Consider the following 20,486-nt stretch of genomic DNA (forward strand, 5'->3'; position numbering starts at 1 on the left):
ATGCCATTTTTGGGAGTACATACCTTGAAAATTCGATCCACTGAAATACATCAGCACTCAAGTACTTTCTGTTTGCATGTTCATGTTCTAGTTCTGTGAATTAATGTTGAAAAGCAGTAGATCATTTATGGTTGTTTTTTAAAGATTATCACAAAAAATAGACATGTAATCTTTTTTGGACTCTTTACCATACTACCCTATTTTTAAAGTGTCTTGCAATTAAAATAAATCTCTTTAATGTACTGTAGAATATTGGTAGACGTTCTCTGATTGTGCAATCTCTGTGTCCATTGACGTCTAGGGCATGAGCTTGTTAATGATGGGATCGGCAGAGGCTCTTCCTGAGGAACCTGCAGTGAGACCGGTTTTTGTAGAAGATATGACGGAGGAACAATTGGCCTCAGCTGTGAGTTATAGCTGCGAGTTGGCTTTATTACATGTTGAAATTGGTAAAAAAAAAACAGGGTTGACAATCTGCAGCTCTTTGGGGGGCAGCGATGGACTCTATTTTGGGGGAGTTCTGGGTTAATTAGGTGCGGCATCCAGATTGTATGACCCCCATGGGTTACGTATTTGGTCCAAGGTGTCACTGGTGATCTGATGCTAAGCTAGAATTACAATTGCACGCAGCACTGGATCACAAGTGCCTCCAGGAGGTGTCTACTTATTGCTGCTACATAACCATATCTGTACTACATTGCTGCCAAGTAAGCAGCGGAGATGCACAATTCAACCACACCTGAATCCAGACCATTACGCATAAGGAATTTATTTTATGCACATAGCTTGTTTCACATGTTTTCTGCCTTTTATCATATTATGCATAGTAATTACAATGGAATTCAAGACCTGCAGGGTCGTACACATGCGTGTGTCTGTCTCATCTGCGGGCATACTAATTGCGCCATTCATGCTGCCATGCGGACATATAATGGGATGGTTGATTGTAGCTACATCTGTATTTTCGCATAGTTTGGAAAAATTGGGGTAATGACACATTGTGAAGTGTGGATTTTATTCAAGCTCTTCTGCTTTGCTTAAAATGGCTTTTTATATAGATTCTATTGTTTTGTAATCTTTTTATTTTATAATTTATCTGTACATATCTTCTTGTCTTGTAGATGGAATTGCCTTGTGGGTTAACAAACCTCGGGAACACCTGCTATATGAATGCCACAGTCCAGTGTATCCGCTCAGTGCCTGAGCTAAAAGAGGCTCTTAAGCGGTACGAGTAGACAGGACTTAAATGTTAAGTGTGCGTTGCTTGACTCCTTGCTCCCTAGCCTGTCACTGTCTACAGACCTGGATCTTCTAAACAGAATGATGGCATTCCACTTACACCCGTATATGATAAATAATGGCGGCAAATATTCTTGTTGTGAAGTGGCGGGTGGCTTTTGGTTTGTTTGTATTTCTTTTTCACTAGTCACTCATTGGCTACCTGCAAAGGAAATGGTTTTTCAGATCTGTGCCTTTATTTTGGATTGCACATTTTCTGGATGGCAAAGAGTTTACTAATAGCATTTATTGCATGGCCCATTGTTCTGGGTGCTGTGATTTAAGTTCATCCACTTGGGGTTCTCTACTTATTTGTTTACTGCAAAATTATGTGGTCTATTCAATGCCGTGGACGAGCGGAGTCAGCGAGCAGGGCTTCCTGCTCACTGCCATCACTCGCCCTGTCAGTATTCAGCTCACCCCCCTCATACGCCAATTCCCCCTTGCTCTGTTTTTTGAGCGAGGGGGAATTGGCGTATGCGCCTCCAGAAGCAGGGAGACTCACTGCTAAATACACAGGGTTCGCTGCATTAGCCGCGGGTCTCCCTGTTTGGGTAATCCTCGCCGTCCTGTGACGGCGAGGATTCCCCAGAACGTTGAATAGGGCGAGCGGCCGGGAAGGGGGTTAAACAGTGAGGATCACTGGTTTTCTGCGATCCTCGCTGTTTAACCCCCTCGTCGGCCGCTCGCCGCGGCATTGAATACTACCCTATATGGCAATGCCTATGTTCATTAGTGACCTACTTAATATTTCATATACAGTTATGTCTAGTCCCAAAGGTTATGTTCTGTATTTTAGTGTTTGATGCTTATGCGTTCTTTCTGCTTTTTATTGTAGTTATACTGGAGCCTTAAGAGCATCTGGTGAAATGGCCTCTGCACAGTATATTACTGCAGGTTTGCTCCTTCTCATTGTGTCTTTTCTCTTGATGTTCAATGTATATTTCAAAACTTCTTTTTTTTTTTGAGAATGTCACTGGAGAAGTAATCTAAGGGGGAGATGTACTAAGCCCCAGATAGCGATAAAGTAGTGGCCAATCTGCTCCTAACTGCCATGCTACGGGCTTTGTCTGAAAATGTCAGCATTTATTGGCTTGTAGTTTGCCCTTTCCCTAGCTTAGTACTGTATAGCTGCCCCATAGTGAGATGAACATTAACATACATGCTGTTTTTGGGATATATTTATTCAGGTACAACACAGATTTTCCGGCAACTGATGGTCTGGAATCTCTTTTAATCAGAATACGTCAAGTGTCAGGGACAGTTAGGATTTGGAAGGGTTTAGAGGACAGCGGGAGGGAGATGTGCTGCGGGTAGAAGAAGGGCGCTGCTGGCGTGTGTGTAGAAGCTGTGCTGCTGGCAGACTGGGGAAACTGACTGACTGCGGTAGAGAGTTAGGCAGGGTTGGGTGGGGGAGTCGTGCTGTGAGGGAGGGGGGGGGGCGGGACACCGGGTGCGAGGGGCGGGACACCGGGTGCGAGGGGCAGACGCGATGCAGGGACAGTACCCATAATCCAGCAAAACTGGGTATCCGGCACAATGGATTATTGCTGTTCTACCTGTGTATAGATAAGTCACTGTCACAATTTAGAACTTAGAAATGACCACATTTGTGTTATTACCAGGGCTGTGAACTTTGGTTGGACACTGTCACAGTGACCTACTGTACATTTGTTCTTTTCAGCCCTTCGAGATCTATTTGAGTCTATGGATAAGACCTCTTCCAGTATTCCACCCATCATCCTCCTCCAGTTCTTGCACATGGCCTTCCCTCAGTTCGCAGAGAAAGGTGACCAAGGACAGTACTTGCAACAGGTAATTACCTCGGTCACCTGTGTACTATCTGATGTTGTGGACACTGGTTTAGAGGGGCTTAAGCAAATAGCTGGCACTGATAGTTAAAGATGTGTCTTGCTTCATCCTTGCTGTGTATGGCAGTGTTCTATTCTGCATTCATAATTACCCACGTATGGCCCCATTACCATCTGTGTGCCTCGCAGCCACACTGTAGAGGGATGCATCTGTTACTAAAATCTAAGCTTTGTGCCCCTTAAAGCCTCTGGTTCCTCTACCCCACTAAATTGTTAAACAGTCATAGTTCTTTATGCATGAATTCCCCCAAGATATTCCAATAGGCTTTAGCAGCCATAGTTGGCGGCATGAGGATCCCCCATTGTAGTGCCAATCCATAGGGAAGTGATTACAAGATAAATGCATGCCCTCCCATGTGCTTATAGCTTTTGGGCTATTCCCCATGTTACTTTGGCAGTGGATTTAAGTTTGCTTTTCATTTGGATACTAGAAATCCCAGTTACCCCAGTCATTAACAATTTAAATGGTAAGGATTACTTCAATATGGAAGATCCAAAACCGTGGTGCTGGGGTCATTCCAAAAATATAAGTAAAACATTTCTCCACACCAGCAGGAAGCCCATAGACACCAGCACTCACTTCAATTGCACAGAATTTTTAATAAAGTAGTGTACACCTCCTGAGTGCTCCCAATGTTCAGTAGCACAAGTTGCTGTCCTCCAATATTTACCAGATTCATATTTATTATTAATAAAAATATATATATATATATATATAATTTTTTTTTTACGTGCAAAATCACTTTCTTAATCCCCATCTTTATGTCCATAGGAAAGTGTCCTCTATGATTCCTAGGGGTACATTTACGTAGATGGGAATTCTATTGAAGATGGGATCTTGCCCAAAGCAACCAATCAGATTCTACTTATTTATTTAGCACCTTCTAGAAGGTGGTAGAATATGATTTAAAAAAAATAGATATTGCTGCACGACCTCCTAATGCTGTCCTATAGCTTGCCATACATCAGAAAGATCGATCTTAAGATCGATTGCGCTCATGATTGTGTACAATTTCCCTTGAAATCCCGGCAGTCCTTGGTGGTTTTTGGACACACAATCTACACACAATCGATCATACAATCCATCTACTGCATGATTGTGTACACAAGATGTGCACACAATCTGCATACAATCCATCTTACAATCAGTCATACAATCCATCTGCTGATTGATTGTATGATTATGTACATAAGATGTGCACACAATCTGCATACAATCCATCTTACAATCAGTTGAGATTGTATGATTGGGTACAATATCTTTCTGATGTATGGCCACCTTATCACTGATGGAACTTGGGGACTTATTCTGGTTTACTCGCGAAAGCAAATTCTTTCTCTAATGGACAAAACCATGTGCTGCACTGCAGGTGGGGCAGATGTAACATGTGCAGAGTTAGATTTGGGTGTTTTTTGTTTCTGTGCAGGGTAAATACTGCAATACTGTTATTGCTTTTGCGAGTGAGCCATAATCGGGCCCTTAGTTAGGCTTGAGTGCTGTGTGTGTATGTGTATGGACCCTCCTACATTTTGACTGTCTGTAAATACCCTGTTTTGTTGTATCACTGTCCCCTTTGTAAAGCGCAACGGAAAAATGCTGCGCTATATAAGAAACTGTTAATAAATAATGTATATACATACATACATACATACATACATTGTCTTGTGTATTCTGTTTGTTTCATTTTGTACATCCAATGTGTTTATTTTCTAGGATGCTAATGAGTGCTGGGTACAAGTAATGAGGGTGCTGCAGCAGAAATTAGAAGCCACAGAAGGAGACACTGATATGGAGGTAACGAGAACAATTTACCCCGCATTAAGTTTTGGGAACCAGCAGTATTCTTGTATTGTATGGTCATGGTTATTGTCTGTGTATGTTAGGGTTGTACTCTTCGTATTTGATATTAAGTATTTTACAAACCATCCCTTCTGCTGCCCCTTCATAGCAGTGTTCTTCCCTCTGAAGAGCACGTATGGCAAACATTAGTATATGTCCTTTAGCCAAGGCAATAGTTTTAGTTAACCCCCCTTTTAATTTTTTTGATGTCTGGGATGTGGCTTTCTTCTTGCAATCCACTGCATTTTCTATTGCGCCATGTGTCTGCCAACTAAATGCTGGCTAACGGTCAACCATACTGCGCCTTCTATGCTTATAGATATCTTTTCACTAATTGACCCCACGCATGTGCAATGCTGCTTGTGCGCAATCATCCAGTAATTGCTCAGCTTGCAAATTCTCCGATCAGTGATCCATGCTGCATTAGGCCTGATATGGGGTCAGTAAGACTCCACTTGGTGTATTGCCTTAAGACCGTTCCCAGCAGCCATAATGCCTATGCATTTTGCCTTTAGGTTGACTCTGGAGCTGCTGCCGCTGCTGCACCAAAGAAGAAGAGCTTTATTGACCAGTATTTTAGCGTTGAGTTTGAGTCATCGTATCCTTTAATGAAGCAAACCGCTATGTTACCTGGAAATCTAAGTTGCATTCAGAGTAGTGTATTTTAATTGTGGACATGTGGATTTTATTTTTATTGAAAATGTTAAATTACATGTACTTTGGATATCACGTGCCATATTTTATATTTTTAATGTCTAAAGCATGTGTAAGCAGTCCGTCATTGGTATTCTGGCAAAGCACCATTTCTAATCGATACATTTGTAAAGTTTCAGCTTCAGATAAACCCACCATGCTCGATATTCACCACAGACGGTTCTGAACATCTTCTTAATATCCCTTTTACTTGAGGAATAAATCGATGCAGAGCAGTATTCTCTAGCTTTGGGCGGTAGATGTTATATCAGAATATTACTGCGCTGGGGTCTGGCATTCACAGTCCATAAGGCACTTAGGGAATGCCCTTTCCCATCTGGAGATACAAGGGTCAGATAATTATTTGTCCATGGAAACAGAATATGTGGACAGCATTCTGTGAAACCGTACTGTTCTCCCCTAACTCATTCATAATATGTATGTTAGTGCACAGTCTGCGTTTCTGGCTGTGTGAGTTTAGGGGTGGTTTTCTTAACGATAAACTAAGGATGAAATGTACCGAATCTGAAGAGGAGGAAGTAACGAAAAGCAAAGAAAACCAACTCCAGCTCAGCTGCTTCATTAACCAAGAAGTGAAATATCTCTTCACAGGCCTCAAACTGGTAGGAATACCTCATTTTTATGATCTACTATTGGCTGTATGATTGATGTCTTACCCCAACCATCCTTTTTGTTGTCTCCCTTCTGCCATCGCATGACATTCTAAGAGCTTGTTGGCTTGTAGTAGCCAATTTTGTTTCCCATCCAGCGAGGTATAAAAAAAAAAGATGATGAAACTTCGGAGAATAGCAAGGAACTATGTCATTCCTGCATAATTAAAACCTACTCCACTAACACAGCCTCACTGAAAGATGTGAAACTAGATGGTTTTCTTAAATATACCTTTATTACCACAAGTATATTCTTGAGACCAGCCCTCTCAGCAGGTTTGATTGCTGGTTGGATGCCTTAGAACAGGGATGCGGAACCTTTTGCCCTCCAAGCTGCTGTTGAACTAAACATCCCAGCATGCCCTGCAACCGTTTTAGCCTGGCCAACTAGCAAAACTGTAGCAGGGCATGCTGAGATGTGTAGTTCAACAACAGCGGGAGGGCGTAAGGTTCCCCATCCCTGCTTTAGACAATGAGCACCGTAATAGTTCATCACATTCCAAGCTGCTGCCTTTAATGGACAACATTTGATTGGTGTCCAAATACTCGGGTGAGGCAAAAATTTTGTTTGGCAGTTTGTCTTTTAGGGTTGTCTGTCATTGCTGCTCGACAAGCCCTTTGGCTACGCACGTGGCAGGCATATGCCAGATCTATGGACATCACCAAATTAATGTCCATAGAGTAGGCATGTCCAAACTATGGCCCTCCAGCTGTTGTGAAACTAAAAGTCCCATCATGCCTTGCCACAGTTTTGCTAGTAGGGAATGCTAAAACTATGGCAAGGCATTCTGTTTGGCCATGCCTGCCATAGAGACTGTGGCCAGAGTTGTCACAAACCGGCCCTCTGATTCTCCAGATACCACCAGAAACTTACGGATACCTCCAGCATGTGTGAATTCTAAAAATTGTATCACTGCCACCAGCAAAAGACCGAAACTCGATAAAAATCAAGAAAAATATGGAAATCGGATATTCTTTTGCATAGATCTGTAACCAGGCTTTCCAATTACAAAATCTCTTTGCTTGGCCTCACAGGCTCTTAGATTTGTTAAGGACACGGAGAATACGCTAGAATTAATGATCTTTTAATTCGAACAAAATTATTGCAAGGTATGATTATAATTAGACAGGAAATACAGCACATAGAAATCTAAAAATAAACGGGGCATAAAACTTCAGAACCAAACACTTTCACAAAGACACTAGATATCTGTTGCGAGGGACTGCACAGAGAGCAAGCGGGGTCACTCACAGTGAACACCGACCATTGAGAGCGTGAGAGACCCAATTATACTTGCCGGTTCATGACCGGCATGTGTTAGCTTTTTAACCAGCTCACTGCTGGACAATGGACCCTGTAATGAATCAACCCCCTCCTAACTATCTGTAATACCCCTAACACACAGAAAAACACGGTAATTTGCTTTTCTTTGTAAAAGGGGGTCAGACAGGAACCTGCAAAACAAACCAGCACTCAGGATTTACGTTTTTTTCTGTCTTAAAGTGGTATAACTTAAGTATTTTACAGGAGGTGGAGAGCATCTTCACCCCTCTAGAGGTGACTCCTGGTGTGGCTGTTAGAATGTTTATTCAAAGCCCCCCCCCCAAACCCAGTTTACGATGGGTCTCAGATAAGGGGACCCTTATCTGACACAAAAAAAAGAATATGGTCCTGCACTATAGAAAGCCGATACAGTATAAATTATTAAATATCAATATGGCCAGACTCTGTTGTGAATAACCAAATTTACCATTGATTGCTGCTGTGGTTTTGAATTAATACGTTAATTGTATTTGTTAGTAGGCAGTACAGTGTCATAAATACACCATGTTAATTTATTAGTGTTGATAAAGATCACCGGCTTTTGTACTAATATATTAGCAGGATTGATAGAAATTTATAAAGAAATGTCCAGTTGTTTGTCTGGCCAGACAAATTCAAAGAGGTACCTTACAGGGTGTCACCATCTCATTCTCATGCCTCCCAGTTGTTGGTGCTAATTAACCTGTGAAACAACTTTATCCGGAGTATGCTATGAGATGTGTGACATGGCTGCTGTAGAAGTCAGTTATGGTAGCCCTCTTGTGCACTTAATAAATTCCAACGCGTTTCCCCACCTTACTTTCGCTCTCAGCGGCTTCCTCAGGGAGAAAAAAGTAGTAAGAGGGGCATGCTGCTGCTGTTGCGGTATAAATACCTTTTTTGGAAGCGGTATACACGCTGGACGCCGCTCGCATGTATCTATTTCCAGCTTTGCGGCTCATGCCGTCGGTGTATCATTTTCCTGTTATGCGTGTCATTGGTTTGCGTTCCAATTTGTATTCTCTACTTCCTGCAGATGCGCTAGTTAATTGAATTGCTGCCATTGAGTATATTAATCATGCTTTAGCATTTCTTAACCCAAACCCTCTTCTAAACCATCTTGGCTAGTAATTCAAGTTTGTGGGCCAGATTCTCTAAGCTTCAAAAGTGATAAAATGGAGAGTGATAAACAGCCAGCCAATCAGCTCCTGTCTGACATTTTTCAAACACAGTCTGTGTCATGGCAGGTAGGAGCTGATTGGCTGGCTGTTTATCACTCTCCATTTTATCACTTTTGAAGCTTAGAGAATCTAGCCCTATTTCTTTACTGTCTGTAACCAGGGGATGTGGAAGATGCATCAGGTGTCTGACAAATATTGTCAATGTATTTTTTTTTATTTCTGTTTATTTGGACTGGAAAGAAAAACATTTTCTCATAAACAAAAACAGATAGAAGTGTGTGCTTGTATGGTAACTGCTTATATTGTAACACCAGCCTGTTTAAACTTTTTCCTCTCTCAGCGCCTTCAAGAAGAAATTACCAAACATTCACCTTCATTACAAAGAAATGCTTTATATAACAAAACTGTAAGTATGTGTAAGTCTTAGCGTCCCCCCCCCCCCCTTTTTTTTTTTGTGTGTTGGTGTAAATATTATTGGTCATTTGTACATTCTGTATGATCCACTATGTACTGTTATACCGGCTACATTACAGAATGTGTAGCCAGCCGTTCCGGTGGTAGACTGCGTATGTTATGCTGCAACGGTAGCGATATCTCCTGGTTGACTCTTCAGTATTGACCAGAAGACATTGCTAGCAACCACAGGAGCACGCAAATCACAGGCACGCACTATATACAGCAGGTTGTTTCGTCCAAATCGGAATGATCTATTGGGTTTAGGTTGCTCTAGTCTAGTGTGTGTATATGGTGTAATGGAATGCTGGGGTGATTTGTGTGTTTCAAGATATTCAGAACTATTAAATGCTAAGCATAGGTTTATTACATTTCCGGTTTTTAATTATTTGTAAGGGGGGGCGGACCGCGCCCGCTGACATCACTGTTGTGGGTGGTCCCGAGCCGCTGACATCACAAAAAAGGGGTGTGCCTGGGCTGCGATGTCACAAGAAGGGAGTGGGCCCCGACGAAGTCACTGCGCTCCCGGGGAAGCACTGGGCAACGCCATCTACGGCAGCGCAGGGCTTCCCCGTGCACACCGGCAGGGACAGGCAGCAGGCTCTTCTAGCGGGGCAGGGCACATTTTTGCCCTTTAAAAATCACGCAGGGCGCAGCGTCCGGGTAAATCAGCCTAGCCGGGAATACTACAGTGTGATTACAATTTGCACTATACCATCGGTGTGCAATATACCATGTTTTTGTATGGTGCGCAAATGCTCAGATATGAACTGTCGAATAACACCAAGTAGTCATGGGTAATGAATTGCCTGCATCTCTGACACATTGATAACTTTGGAATGTAAAGAAAACCATTAAGCCCCATACACTCTAGGTGATGTGAAAATATTGCTCAGAAATGTCTTTCCGAGCAATATTGTGTACAATATAGTCAAGTGTGTACACACCATGTTGTTAATGATGCGTGCTCCCACGCGTCATTAGCGCCCCCTCGTCTGACTGTTAACGGCATGACTGTCTCCCACCGCCGCCGTCGCTCCCTTTTACCCTTGGCATCTGCAAGCGTGTATGAACTTGCCGATACTGGCACCCCGTTGCCGCCAGCGAGGACTCGTTTATTATGTATGGGACTTTAGAATCCAGAGACTGAAATTTTTAAGTATGGACCTCCTATTAGATAGATATAGATGTATAATTTATAACACCCTTCTGTGTCCTATTTTCAGTCTAAGATCAGTCGTTCACCTGCCTACCTGACTATCCAGATGGTCCGATTCTTTTATAAAGAGAAGGAGTCTGTGAATGCCAAAGTTCTCAAGGTTTGAGTTTTGTTGTGTTTGGGGAAAGCAACTTAGTGTTCTGTCTGTCCTTTTCTACTTTTCTAATTATTGCATTGAGCATCACAATATTCTTCCAGAGAGACATGCTCACACCACTGTTGTATCTAATATCAGCATTCACATTGGTACGATAATCCTGCACAGGAAATGGTGGGATCGCACTGTTCTCTGCAGCTCCCACACTTTTATTGTGGATGCATTCAATTGCTGGGCTTCATCTTTGCATTGTATTTCTATTCAGTTCTATTTAATAGTTTCCTCTTTGTTACATGCTGTTTGAGAGCTGATTGGCTGATACTTTATCACTCTCCACTTTATCACTTTTTAAGGCAAAATAATCCAAATGGGTCCTTTTAACATTATACCTGCCCTACCTTGTTGGCAGCCCGTCATTAGTGTGATGTGGGAGCTGGAGCAGCTACAGCAACCTCTTTCATTTACTAATTGTTTCACACAATGATTTAGGTCTTTTGCCTTCGTATGTATTGCTAGTATCAGCCCTTTCCAATCAAAACTGCAGGTCCGTGCTCGCACACTGTGGGGTACAGACACTGTCAGAATTTTTAAGGCTTTTTCCAAATGTGCAGCAGCTAAATAATGTTGAGCTCTGGGAAAACAGTCGCTGCATGCAACTCATGCCCTTTTGGGAAAGCTAGGTTTTCTGGAAATCTAAAGAGCCGTACAATATAACGTTACACACTTATTTACTACGCAGGATGTGAAATTTCCTCTTATGTTGGATATTTACGAGTTATGCACACCAGAGCTTCAGGAAAAGATGGTCCCATATCGATCAAAGTTTAAGGATGTGGACGATAAGAAAGTATCAGATCAGGCACCAAAAGTAAGTTAAAAACATGATAAGTTACGGTGAGATTTGGGTGAGTTGTTTTGTTTCTGTGCAGGGTAAATACTGGCTGCTTTATCATCTACACTGCAATTTAGATTTCAGTTTGAACAGACCCCACTCAAATATAACGCTCTCTGCACATTTGCTCCACCTGGACTGCAACTTTATCCATACAGGAATTCACTTTAAACATGTTCAAAGTTAAATGACATGGCATGAGAAACGCCTGTGGGTTCTGCGCATGTTGTAAAGAGATTCATGACTGCTGCACCAGTGCAATCTCGAAATGTAGGTTTTACCCCCTCCCCCCATACATTAGGGTGACTTCTCCCCTCAGAAGTTGCCCAGAATCCCCAGGGCAGTTTTTTTGCATGTGATCTATTGCATGCGATCCCAGCCAAGCCTCCTGTTTTGAAAGCAATCCAAGAAATTGCTTGTGCAGCCAATGCGACTCGCAGGCTTTGGTTCGTTGTGCATGGGACCACACTTTGCATTGGACTTGCTTCCATTCACCTGCAATTTGGGCTCTTTCCCTATGATTGATGCCTGCAATTACACAGTAAGCAGGCATCATCAGGGAGGTGGGGGGGCATGCTGCTTTGACCATCCCGCAGATCTGGATTGGGTTCTGTGTAGCACAGTGTGATTTGTGCTATGATATTTTGACTATGTAGCTGAAATCAATGGTGCAAATCGCACCGCTTGTACCCCGCATTTACCCACAAAAAAAAAAACAGTATAATAATGTTATTAAACTTTGTTCCAGAGATGTATATGGTACTAATTGTGTTTCTTGTTGTTTTGTTAAATTAAAAAGTACAATAGACTCCTTTTTACTACTCTTTAATTTCTGCTGCGTTAGTATGTGAATTATGGCTTTACAGGTCTCAAGTATGTGTCCCAAAGCTTGAGGGGAGATGAGAGACCTAAGTTGAGACCAGTCAGGCAGTCTGCCACCAGACTCTCCTCAGCGGGCATGACCCTCCTTAACTTGGTATCGGGTCTCTTTATGTACGGAGTGACTACTGAAAGGTGGCATAATCCATACACAGGAAATTCCTGTAGTGTAGTTGTTTTGGTACTCTTTACCTAGCACGGCGCCCGCGATTACAATCGCGGGTGTCGGGGGTAAAAAATCGCGGGCATCGCGGGTAAATCAAAAACGGGTGCGACGCGATGCCCGCGATTTTCCCATAGGGATCAATGTTAAAAGTCAGATTGGTCGCGATTTTAGCGTTAATTGGCTCAATGCCCGCGATTTTGACATAGGAAACAATGTTAAATGGGCCACAGAGCCCTAATAGTCCCCCTGAAGTGTTAAATGGCCCCCACAATTTTTAACGCCACCCCACGATCAACGTGAACCCGAAGCGTGGCGAGCGCAGCGGTACGCGTCCTCCGACCTTTTCATACCCCCACTATCCACGTCGGCGTGGAGTTGAGAATAGAATAGTGTGGCGAGCGCAGCGAGCCACCGAGCCCGAAGCGTGGCGAGCGCAGCGAGCCCCGCGAGGGGACGCGGATACCTTCACAGTTATACGCGTCCCCTCGCGGGCTTCACAGGTGTCCGTGGCGACGCGGACACCTGTGAAGCCCGCGAGGGGACGCGTTTACCTGTGAAGGTATCCGCGTCCCCTCGCGGGGCTCGCTGCGCTCGCCACGCTTCGGGCTCGGTGGCTCGCTGCGCTCGCCACACTATTCTATTCTCAACTCCACGCCGACGTGGATAGTGGGGGTATGAAAAGGTCGGAGGACGCGTACCGCCGCCCCTCGCGGGCTCGCTGCGCTCGCCACGCTTCGGGTTCACGTTGATCGTGGGGTGGCGTTAAAAATTGTGGGGGCCATTTAACACTTCAGGGGGGACTATTAGGGCTCTGTGGCCCATTTAACATTGTTTCCTATGTCAAAATCGCGACCAATCTGACTTTTAACACTAAAATCGCGACCAATCTGATTTTTAACATTGGTCCCTATGGGAAATCGCAGGCATCGCATCGCACCCGTTTTTTAGTGCATGCGATGGTCGCGATGGTCGCGATGGGCGCCGTGCTAGGTAAAGAGTACCGTTGTTTTCACCAATCTCCAGTTACAGGGGCATGTGAGACAGAGAATCCCTCTCCAGCAACCGCCGCTTTGTCCAGCAGGATCTCTGCGCTCTTCTCCTTTTCCTTGCCTCCTGTGTTGCAAGGAGCAACCCCTTATACACAGATACCACCGCTTGGAAGAGGAAAACATCGTTCATACATAGGAAATAATCACTTTGTAAAATAAAGCGAAGCAGTAGGCAGGCAAACAGAAAGCAGTACCGCAAGGAAAGAAAATGGTGATTTCCCCATTACAGTACATTCCCAGCATTCAGATAAGGATTGTTTGAGCATTAGCCATATATTGTATCTGTGCTAGGATGATTTCTTATTGTGTGCGCTTTACATCGCTTGTACTGGGATGAACGGAACTCAGAACAACCAATGTATCGTCTCCACATCCTCCTAGTGTGAAGTCATATTACTCTGCAGTTTTACTGATAGATTAAACAAAGACCTCGTATGTTACTAATAATTATTTTATTTGCCTGGTTGATGTATTTCACTTGATATTGTAGCATATTACATTCTTAGATTTTTATATTTTTAGGTAGTCAAAGTGGTGGCAAAAAAAGAAGTTAAATATGAGCCTTTTGCTTTTCCTGATGGTAAGTGTTAAAATGTATAACAATCCACAAATGTAATTTTGATTTTTATGAAGTCAGCAAACCTATTATGTTAATTAATTGGTGGTGATTATAATGGAAAATTAAATGTAGCTAATAGAATTTCTCTACAGTTCAGCTTAAATCTGATAATATTCACAAACAAGATATTTTTAATAACAATAATAATTGAATAATTCAAAGTTGTTGATTCTTGTTATAGCCACCGTTTTATTACGGCATTAGAAAACCCTCATTGGGTATTGTTTAGAGCAGGGCTGGGCAACAGTGGCCCTCCAGATGTTGATGAAACTACATGTCCCAGCATGCCCTGACAGTTTTGGCATGCTCTTATAAGAAAAAATGTGGCAATGCATGTTGGAACATGTAGTTTCACAACATCTGGAGGGCCACAGTTCGAAGACCCATGATTTAGAGAGTCATTTTACTTACAAATTGCATCAGCTGGTATTGTAAGCTTGCAGCAGGGCCCTCTAACCCCTAAGTCTGTCTGTTGTTACCCAGTTTGTTTTATCACCATCTACTATTGTAAAGTGCAACGGAATCTGCTGCGCTATATAAGAAACTGTAAATAAATAATACTGTAATGGAAACTCCCACCCCCTCCGTCCTTTTCAGACTATTAGTGTGTACACACAGTTCAATTTCCCTTTCGATGTTGACGATATAGTCAACATCGGATCGGAATCGGATGCAGATCGCAAGGGTTTTAACTCTTGTGATCCCGATCCGATTCCGATGCACGTTTACGTATCGCAAGCCAGAAAGTCTTGGCTGCCTTGACTATATAGTGCAGATCTGCACTATATAGTCGAGATTGTATGCAAATCGGATGTGCCTTGCGATCTGATCAGAATCGTGGATCGCATCTTAAGGCACATCTGACCGTGTGTACACACCTTTAGTGCAATGGACTTTATTGTTTTTTTGTTTTGTTTCTTTTTTACAATATTTATAACCTATATAAATGCTAATAGGTGTGTTTTTTTGACTATGGTATACAGATAATACAAGTTTTTTACATTATCAAGGAATACAAGCAGTTGGCACAGAGAGCTTTATTCTTGAGGGAGCTGTGATTTGTTGGTGCCCAGTTTGCTGTAAATGTGTCTTAAAGAAGAGTGGATGAAGTGTTGGCATGGCAGTTTAAGGGCGAGCCCTCTTGCACTGATTGCATCTTTAATTTTGGGATTTTGGAGCTTTGCCTGACATACTGTGTTGATCCATCTTCAGCCTATATTCAGTAACACAATTCCTTATGGAAATTTAATGTTGCCTTCCTACTGTGGCAGTGGAGAATCTATGACCGGCTCTGATGCTTATGTCAGTCCTAATACCCAACATATGCAATCTCTGCTTTAGTAGACTGGCATTAAGTCTGCTCAATTTTTGGGCAAGGTCAACTGTAGTCAGTTCAATGGGTGAAGCTGATGAAAGAGTAGGTGAGCGGGCTGTCTGCGAGGCGGGGGGACTGGATGTGGCTGGAAGAGCTGAAACGCTGCTTTGAGTTGAGCAGCGTGTCAGCTCTTCCAGCCACATCCAGTCCCCCACTGGGCTGACAGCCCGCTCACCTCTTATGCCGAGAGTGGCTGTCAGTTGTTACAGCCATCCCGTCCCCCGCTCTCAGCAGCAGAATGAACGGGGGGCGGCAGAAGGATACACAGACACTGACCGCGGTGAACCTGCTCTCACAAAATATGTCAAGGCGCGCGGCTTTAGTAACTGCAGGGCGCGCACTTGCAATGATTGGCTGCCGGGCGGCCACTGTGTAATGATTGGGTCCCGGCGCTGCCGCTGCTGTGATTGGCTAACGGAGGCTCACAGGCGCAGCTCAGCGCGTCCTCGGGGACCGAGTCCCCGGTGGCCGTTTTAGGGTAAAATACGCGCTATAGCGCGTATTTGCGAACCCTGGGGTGTGCTACATCAGGTCCAATAGAAGAGTGATGAGTTACTTCTGTTAAACTTTTTACCATTTTTCTTATGGTCTTGCAACCGTATTTATATGTTCACGCAAGAAATAGGACCGCCTGTGCACTAAATTTATTCCCCCATAAATGTGACTTTCAATTGCATATATAGAATTACATAGAATGAAACCGTGCATGCAATTCAGATATTTAAATTCAAAATACAACAATTTGGTATTGTGTGTCTATCAATTATTGCAAGATGGTTAGATTAGGCTTCAGGTATAGACCTTAATATATAATGTTTTGTCTTACAAATAGAGTGGAGAGCAGAGTCCTGTTTTTATCCTCTGTTTGTTCAGTGATTTATGCCGCCCCCTCTTCACCTGTGTTACTCTGGGGTTTGTACCGCTTTCTTCAGGCTTTAGGGTCAGGGGTTCAGCTAAGTACTTGAATGCTGGGGGCTCTGGACTTTGAGACTGGACTCTGCAGGTATGGGACTTACCAGGGCATTACTTTGCATAGGTATCTACCTGGGTCATGAAACTGCAGCGGGCCTGTCCTAGTCTTAGAGATGACAATGCTGGTGGTGGTCTATTAATGGTCCTCGCTGGTGCTTCAGTTCCCTTACAGAGCCTTACCTTAATATCAGAGTGCTGCTTCCTCTGAGCGTGCCACTGGAGTCTATGCAGTTTCTGGGTTACGTGACCCTGTTTCTGGCATGCGCCATTTGGTATTGTGGGTAATGGAGGGGATGGTGTGAGGCAGTCCTTGATTTTGCTGTGTGATCCATGTGCCTTTATTTTCATACTGCTGGGATGGGTAGTTCCACAGCAGGAGTGCTGCACATTGCCTGCCACTGCTCTACAATGATATATTGCATACATTTTTACATATTAAGTTTTAATGTGTATGTAACGTGCTTCCAACCATGTACATTAAGGGTGTTCAGTAGCCACAAATAGAAAACACTCCTGAATAATATTTTAAGCATAAATTTTGTAGCAAGTCTTATACGTTTAAGAAAACCAAATACCAGCAGAAAGTCTAACTCAGTGATGACTAACCTTGACACTCCAGCTGTTGTTTAACTAGTGTTCCTTCTAGGTACTAGGGCGGGCAGGGCACCGCTGCATGGGTTCAGCGTAAGGGGGATGGACCGGGCCCGCCGACATCACCGTTTTGGGCAGTCCCTGGCCGCCAACGTCACAAAAGGGGCGTGACCACGCCATGATGGAAAGGGGTGGGCCTGGCTACCCCGAAGGCTCTACACTGTCGGGTAAGCGCCGGGCATCGCTATCTACAGCGGCGCCTGGCTTCCCCGGTCACACCAGAGGGGTCGGAGACAGACTTTTAGCGGGGTGCTTCCAGAGGGCAGGGCGCATTTTGCCCTTTAAAAACAGCCTAGCGGGAACACTAGTTGAACTCTACATCCCAGCATGCCCTGCATCAGTTTTACTATTTATCCATGCTGAAACTGGTCTAAATTAATGTTTTCAAAACTTTATAATTGTTGGACTGATCTTTGGCCTCGACATGGAGCTCGGCCATGCTTCTTTTATTTTGCAGTTCGCCTTCATATCCAGGTATGTAAAACCCTTGTTCATGTTCCCTACACCAACCCAGTATGTACTTTGTTGCTTGTCTTGTAGATGTTGGCTCTAATAACTGTGGATACTATGAGCTGCAGGCAGTTCTCACTCACCAGGGAAGATCCAGCTCTTCAGGACACTATGTTTCCTGGGTGAAGAGGAAAGACGGTATGTGGCTTTTAGGTTTCTTTGCCGTTGTCTGGCCTCTTAGTGGGCCCCAGGTGTATATTATTTAATATTATATGCTGTGGTAAACCGTTTCAAAACTATAACATTTTGATTTATTCCACACCTCTGCTAGACAAATGACTGCTATGAAACTGTTTAATCTCCTTTTTTATTTAAACACTGCACGGTTGCTACACATCCTACCACTAACAATTGCATGATTTGACTGTCCAGCAGTGTGAAGTTTTGTATATGAAGGTGAAGTTCTTATGCCTTTTTTCGACACAACCAGTGAGAAAATATTTCTATACTGCAGGAGGTGTCTGAGGACAAAAGACATCCCCTGACAGAGTTGTACGCCTCAACCAGCTGAGTAGTCCTCAGCTCTGTTCTCCACTTCCTCATACAATAAAATCTTCACTCTTGATCTGTCCTAGACTAAAGGACCCCGATTTGGCCTGTGTTCACCCGATTTCAACGGATCAGGCCAAGTAGCATGTGTTCGACATCCAAATTTAGTGCTTCATTCTAGCACCCTGCTCATTGTAAAACCCTTGCAGTTCCTCCTTCCTGCCTGGGGTGTCGCTATCTGCTGTGGTACTTCAAGAGCAGTCTGGTTTGTATCTCAATGTTGAGATACAAACCAGACTGTTGAAGAAACATCACAGCAGAGAGTGACACCCCAGGCAGGAAGGAGGAACTGCAAGGATTTTTCAAGGAGCAGGGTGCTAGAATGAAGACTAAAATTGACGCGAGTTGGAGGTCGGACGTGCTGCACAAAGGATAATTAGTATGTGCAGCTGTGGGGTGCACATCGTGGGTGCTTTTTAGCACCCTCAATGTATTGCATCTGATTTCCCTTGAACTTCTCGGCAGCAGATGCTCTGGTTAATACAGGCTTTGATCATTTGGAAGTGCTCACAGTGCAACATAAAATGAAAATGTCACATCTGCTCACTTTTGCTTTAATCTGACTGGTTGCGGTGTCAAATCATACACGTCATTTAATAAGAATGTTTGTTTGTGTTTTATATCCTCAGATGAATGGATTAAATTTGATGATGACAAAGTGAGCATTGTGTCTCCTGAAGATATACTACGGTTGTCAGGCGGAGGAGACTGGCACATAGCTTATGTTCTTCTGTATGGACCCAGGCGAATCGCAGCTACTGAAGAAGAAGAGACTGAACAATGATGACATTTACCATTTTAGGCATTTTTTTTTTTGTTTTGTTTTTTTTGGGTGTGAAATAAATGTTCCATATTTAGAATCTCTTTACTCCAGAATCATTTTGTGTTACAGAGAAGGTGGTAATTTCACATTGACATGCAAGCTGTTCATAGATCTGTGCAAAGCAAAATACTTATGAATTTTTTGTAGAATTTTAATATTGGAAAAAAATGCCCAAATTGTTTTTTTTTTTTTCGTTTTTTTTTTTACAAAAATGTGTTTGGTACCAAGGACAAAAATATTTATTGCACACCTATGTCATTTATTGTTACTGTTGCATGTATTTTTTTTTTTTTTCAAATTATTATTATTATTTTTTTCGGGGTTTATTTTTTTTTTTTTTTTGGTTTATTTTTTTTTTTATATACCACAGTACTTGCCTTACTTGACATTTCTGCCAGGAAGGAGGAATGATACATGTTGCCTCATTGTAACAGTGCTGCTTTCCATAATTTAAGACTTGGCCACATTCATGTGTCCAACTTCATCTAACTGGTCCAAGGCTGTTGCTGGCATCGTGGAGACTTCAGAATAAAATTGTCATCAACCTCTATCTGATTACTTATTTTTATAAATTTGAAATGTGAACGTAAATAAGGTTCTATTGAAAGAAATTTATTTCTAGACCACCAGGGACAGGTATTGCAATCTGGGCACTGCACTAGCTTGGTAGCAAGTACCTGGGGTTGGCCAGAGGAGGAGGCGCATTACCCTATTACCACCTCTCCACCCTTTGGCATGTCTTGTACTTAGGCTACTCACCAAAGGCCAATCTCACCCACTATGAGATGCCAGGCAGCCATTTTGCCTCACAGTACTGCCTGCACAGGGGTATGATTGTTTCTCCTGCCTCCCTTTTTTATAGCGGGTGTCAGGTGATTCTTATTGCTTCTTAACTTTATATATACTCTATAACGCGTGCCCAAATGAAAATGAGACTACAGTTGTATGTAAAGAATATTTTTATTAAAGAATATTTAATTACAGTTCATGTGTAACATTACAAACTCCCCATAATTGACATTTAATGCACTGATCCTAGCACGTAGGATGGCAGTGGATGGTTTCTGTGTAGAAACTTCTGGGTTGCTGACCGATCCAGTTTTCCATGGTGTCCTGCACATCTTTGTCACTAGCATTGTCCTGTGTTCTCGTGCACATCCCCTCACATGCTAGTTGGTCAGTTCTGACAATGACTTGATTGTTTCTCATGAGGCTTTGAAAGTGGAGGCGTCTGCCCTTTGGGACAAAGTTGCCGATTTAGAAGACAGACCGTGCCAAAACAACATTAAACTACGTGAGATTCCTGAAACAGTCTCGAATAACAGCCTTCATGATATTGCACTTGACCTCTTTAAGAAATGTCTTCCTTCTGCATCATCCTCGGATTTTCTAATA

The 20,486-nt window shown here is 43.1% G+C and overlaps 1 protein-coding gene across 1 annotated transcript in view; it reads left to right on the plus strand.

The window, feature by feature from the left end:
- The window catches only part of USP14 (ubiquitin specific peptidase 14), a 32,110-nt gene extending 12,471 nt beyond the window's left edge, over nt 1-19,639 (plus strand). The window contains exons 4-16 of the mRNA XM_083187544.1: nt 302-406; nt 1,122-1,225; nt 2,117-2,175; nt 2,963-3,093; nt 4,864-4,944; nt 5,505-5,587; nt 6,191-6,305; nt 9,178-9,243; nt 10,517-10,609; nt 11,346-11,474; nt 14,115-14,172; nt 17,750-17,857; nt 18,898-19,639. Of these exons, the coding sequence (XP_083043670.1) occupies nt 302-406; nt 1,122-1,225; nt 2,117-2,175; nt 2,963-3,093; nt 4,864-4,944; nt 5,505-5,587; nt 6,191-6,305; nt 9,178-9,243; nt 10,517-10,609; nt 11,346-11,474; nt 14,115-14,172; nt 17,750-17,857; nt 18,898-19,052 (1,287 nt within the window). The 3' untranslated portion in view covers nt 19,053-19,639. The remainder of the gene's footprint in view (nt 1-301; nt 407-1,121; nt 1,226-2,116; nt 2,176-2,962; nt 3,094-4,863; nt 4,945-5,504; nt 5,588-6,190; nt 6,306-9,177; nt 9,244-10,516; nt 10,610-11,345; nt 11,475-14,114; nt 14,173-17,749; nt 17,858-18,897) is intronic.
- The last annotated feature ends 847 nt before the right edge of the window (nt 19,640-20,486 follow it).

The sequence above is a fragment of the Crinia signifera genome, chromosome 5 (assembly GCF_055691185.1).
Source record: "Crinia signifera chromosome 5, ASM5569118v1, whole genome shotgun sequence".
Classification (NCBI taxonomy): Eukaryota; Metazoa; Chordata; class Amphibia; order Anura; family Myobatrachidae; genus Crinia; species Crinia signifera.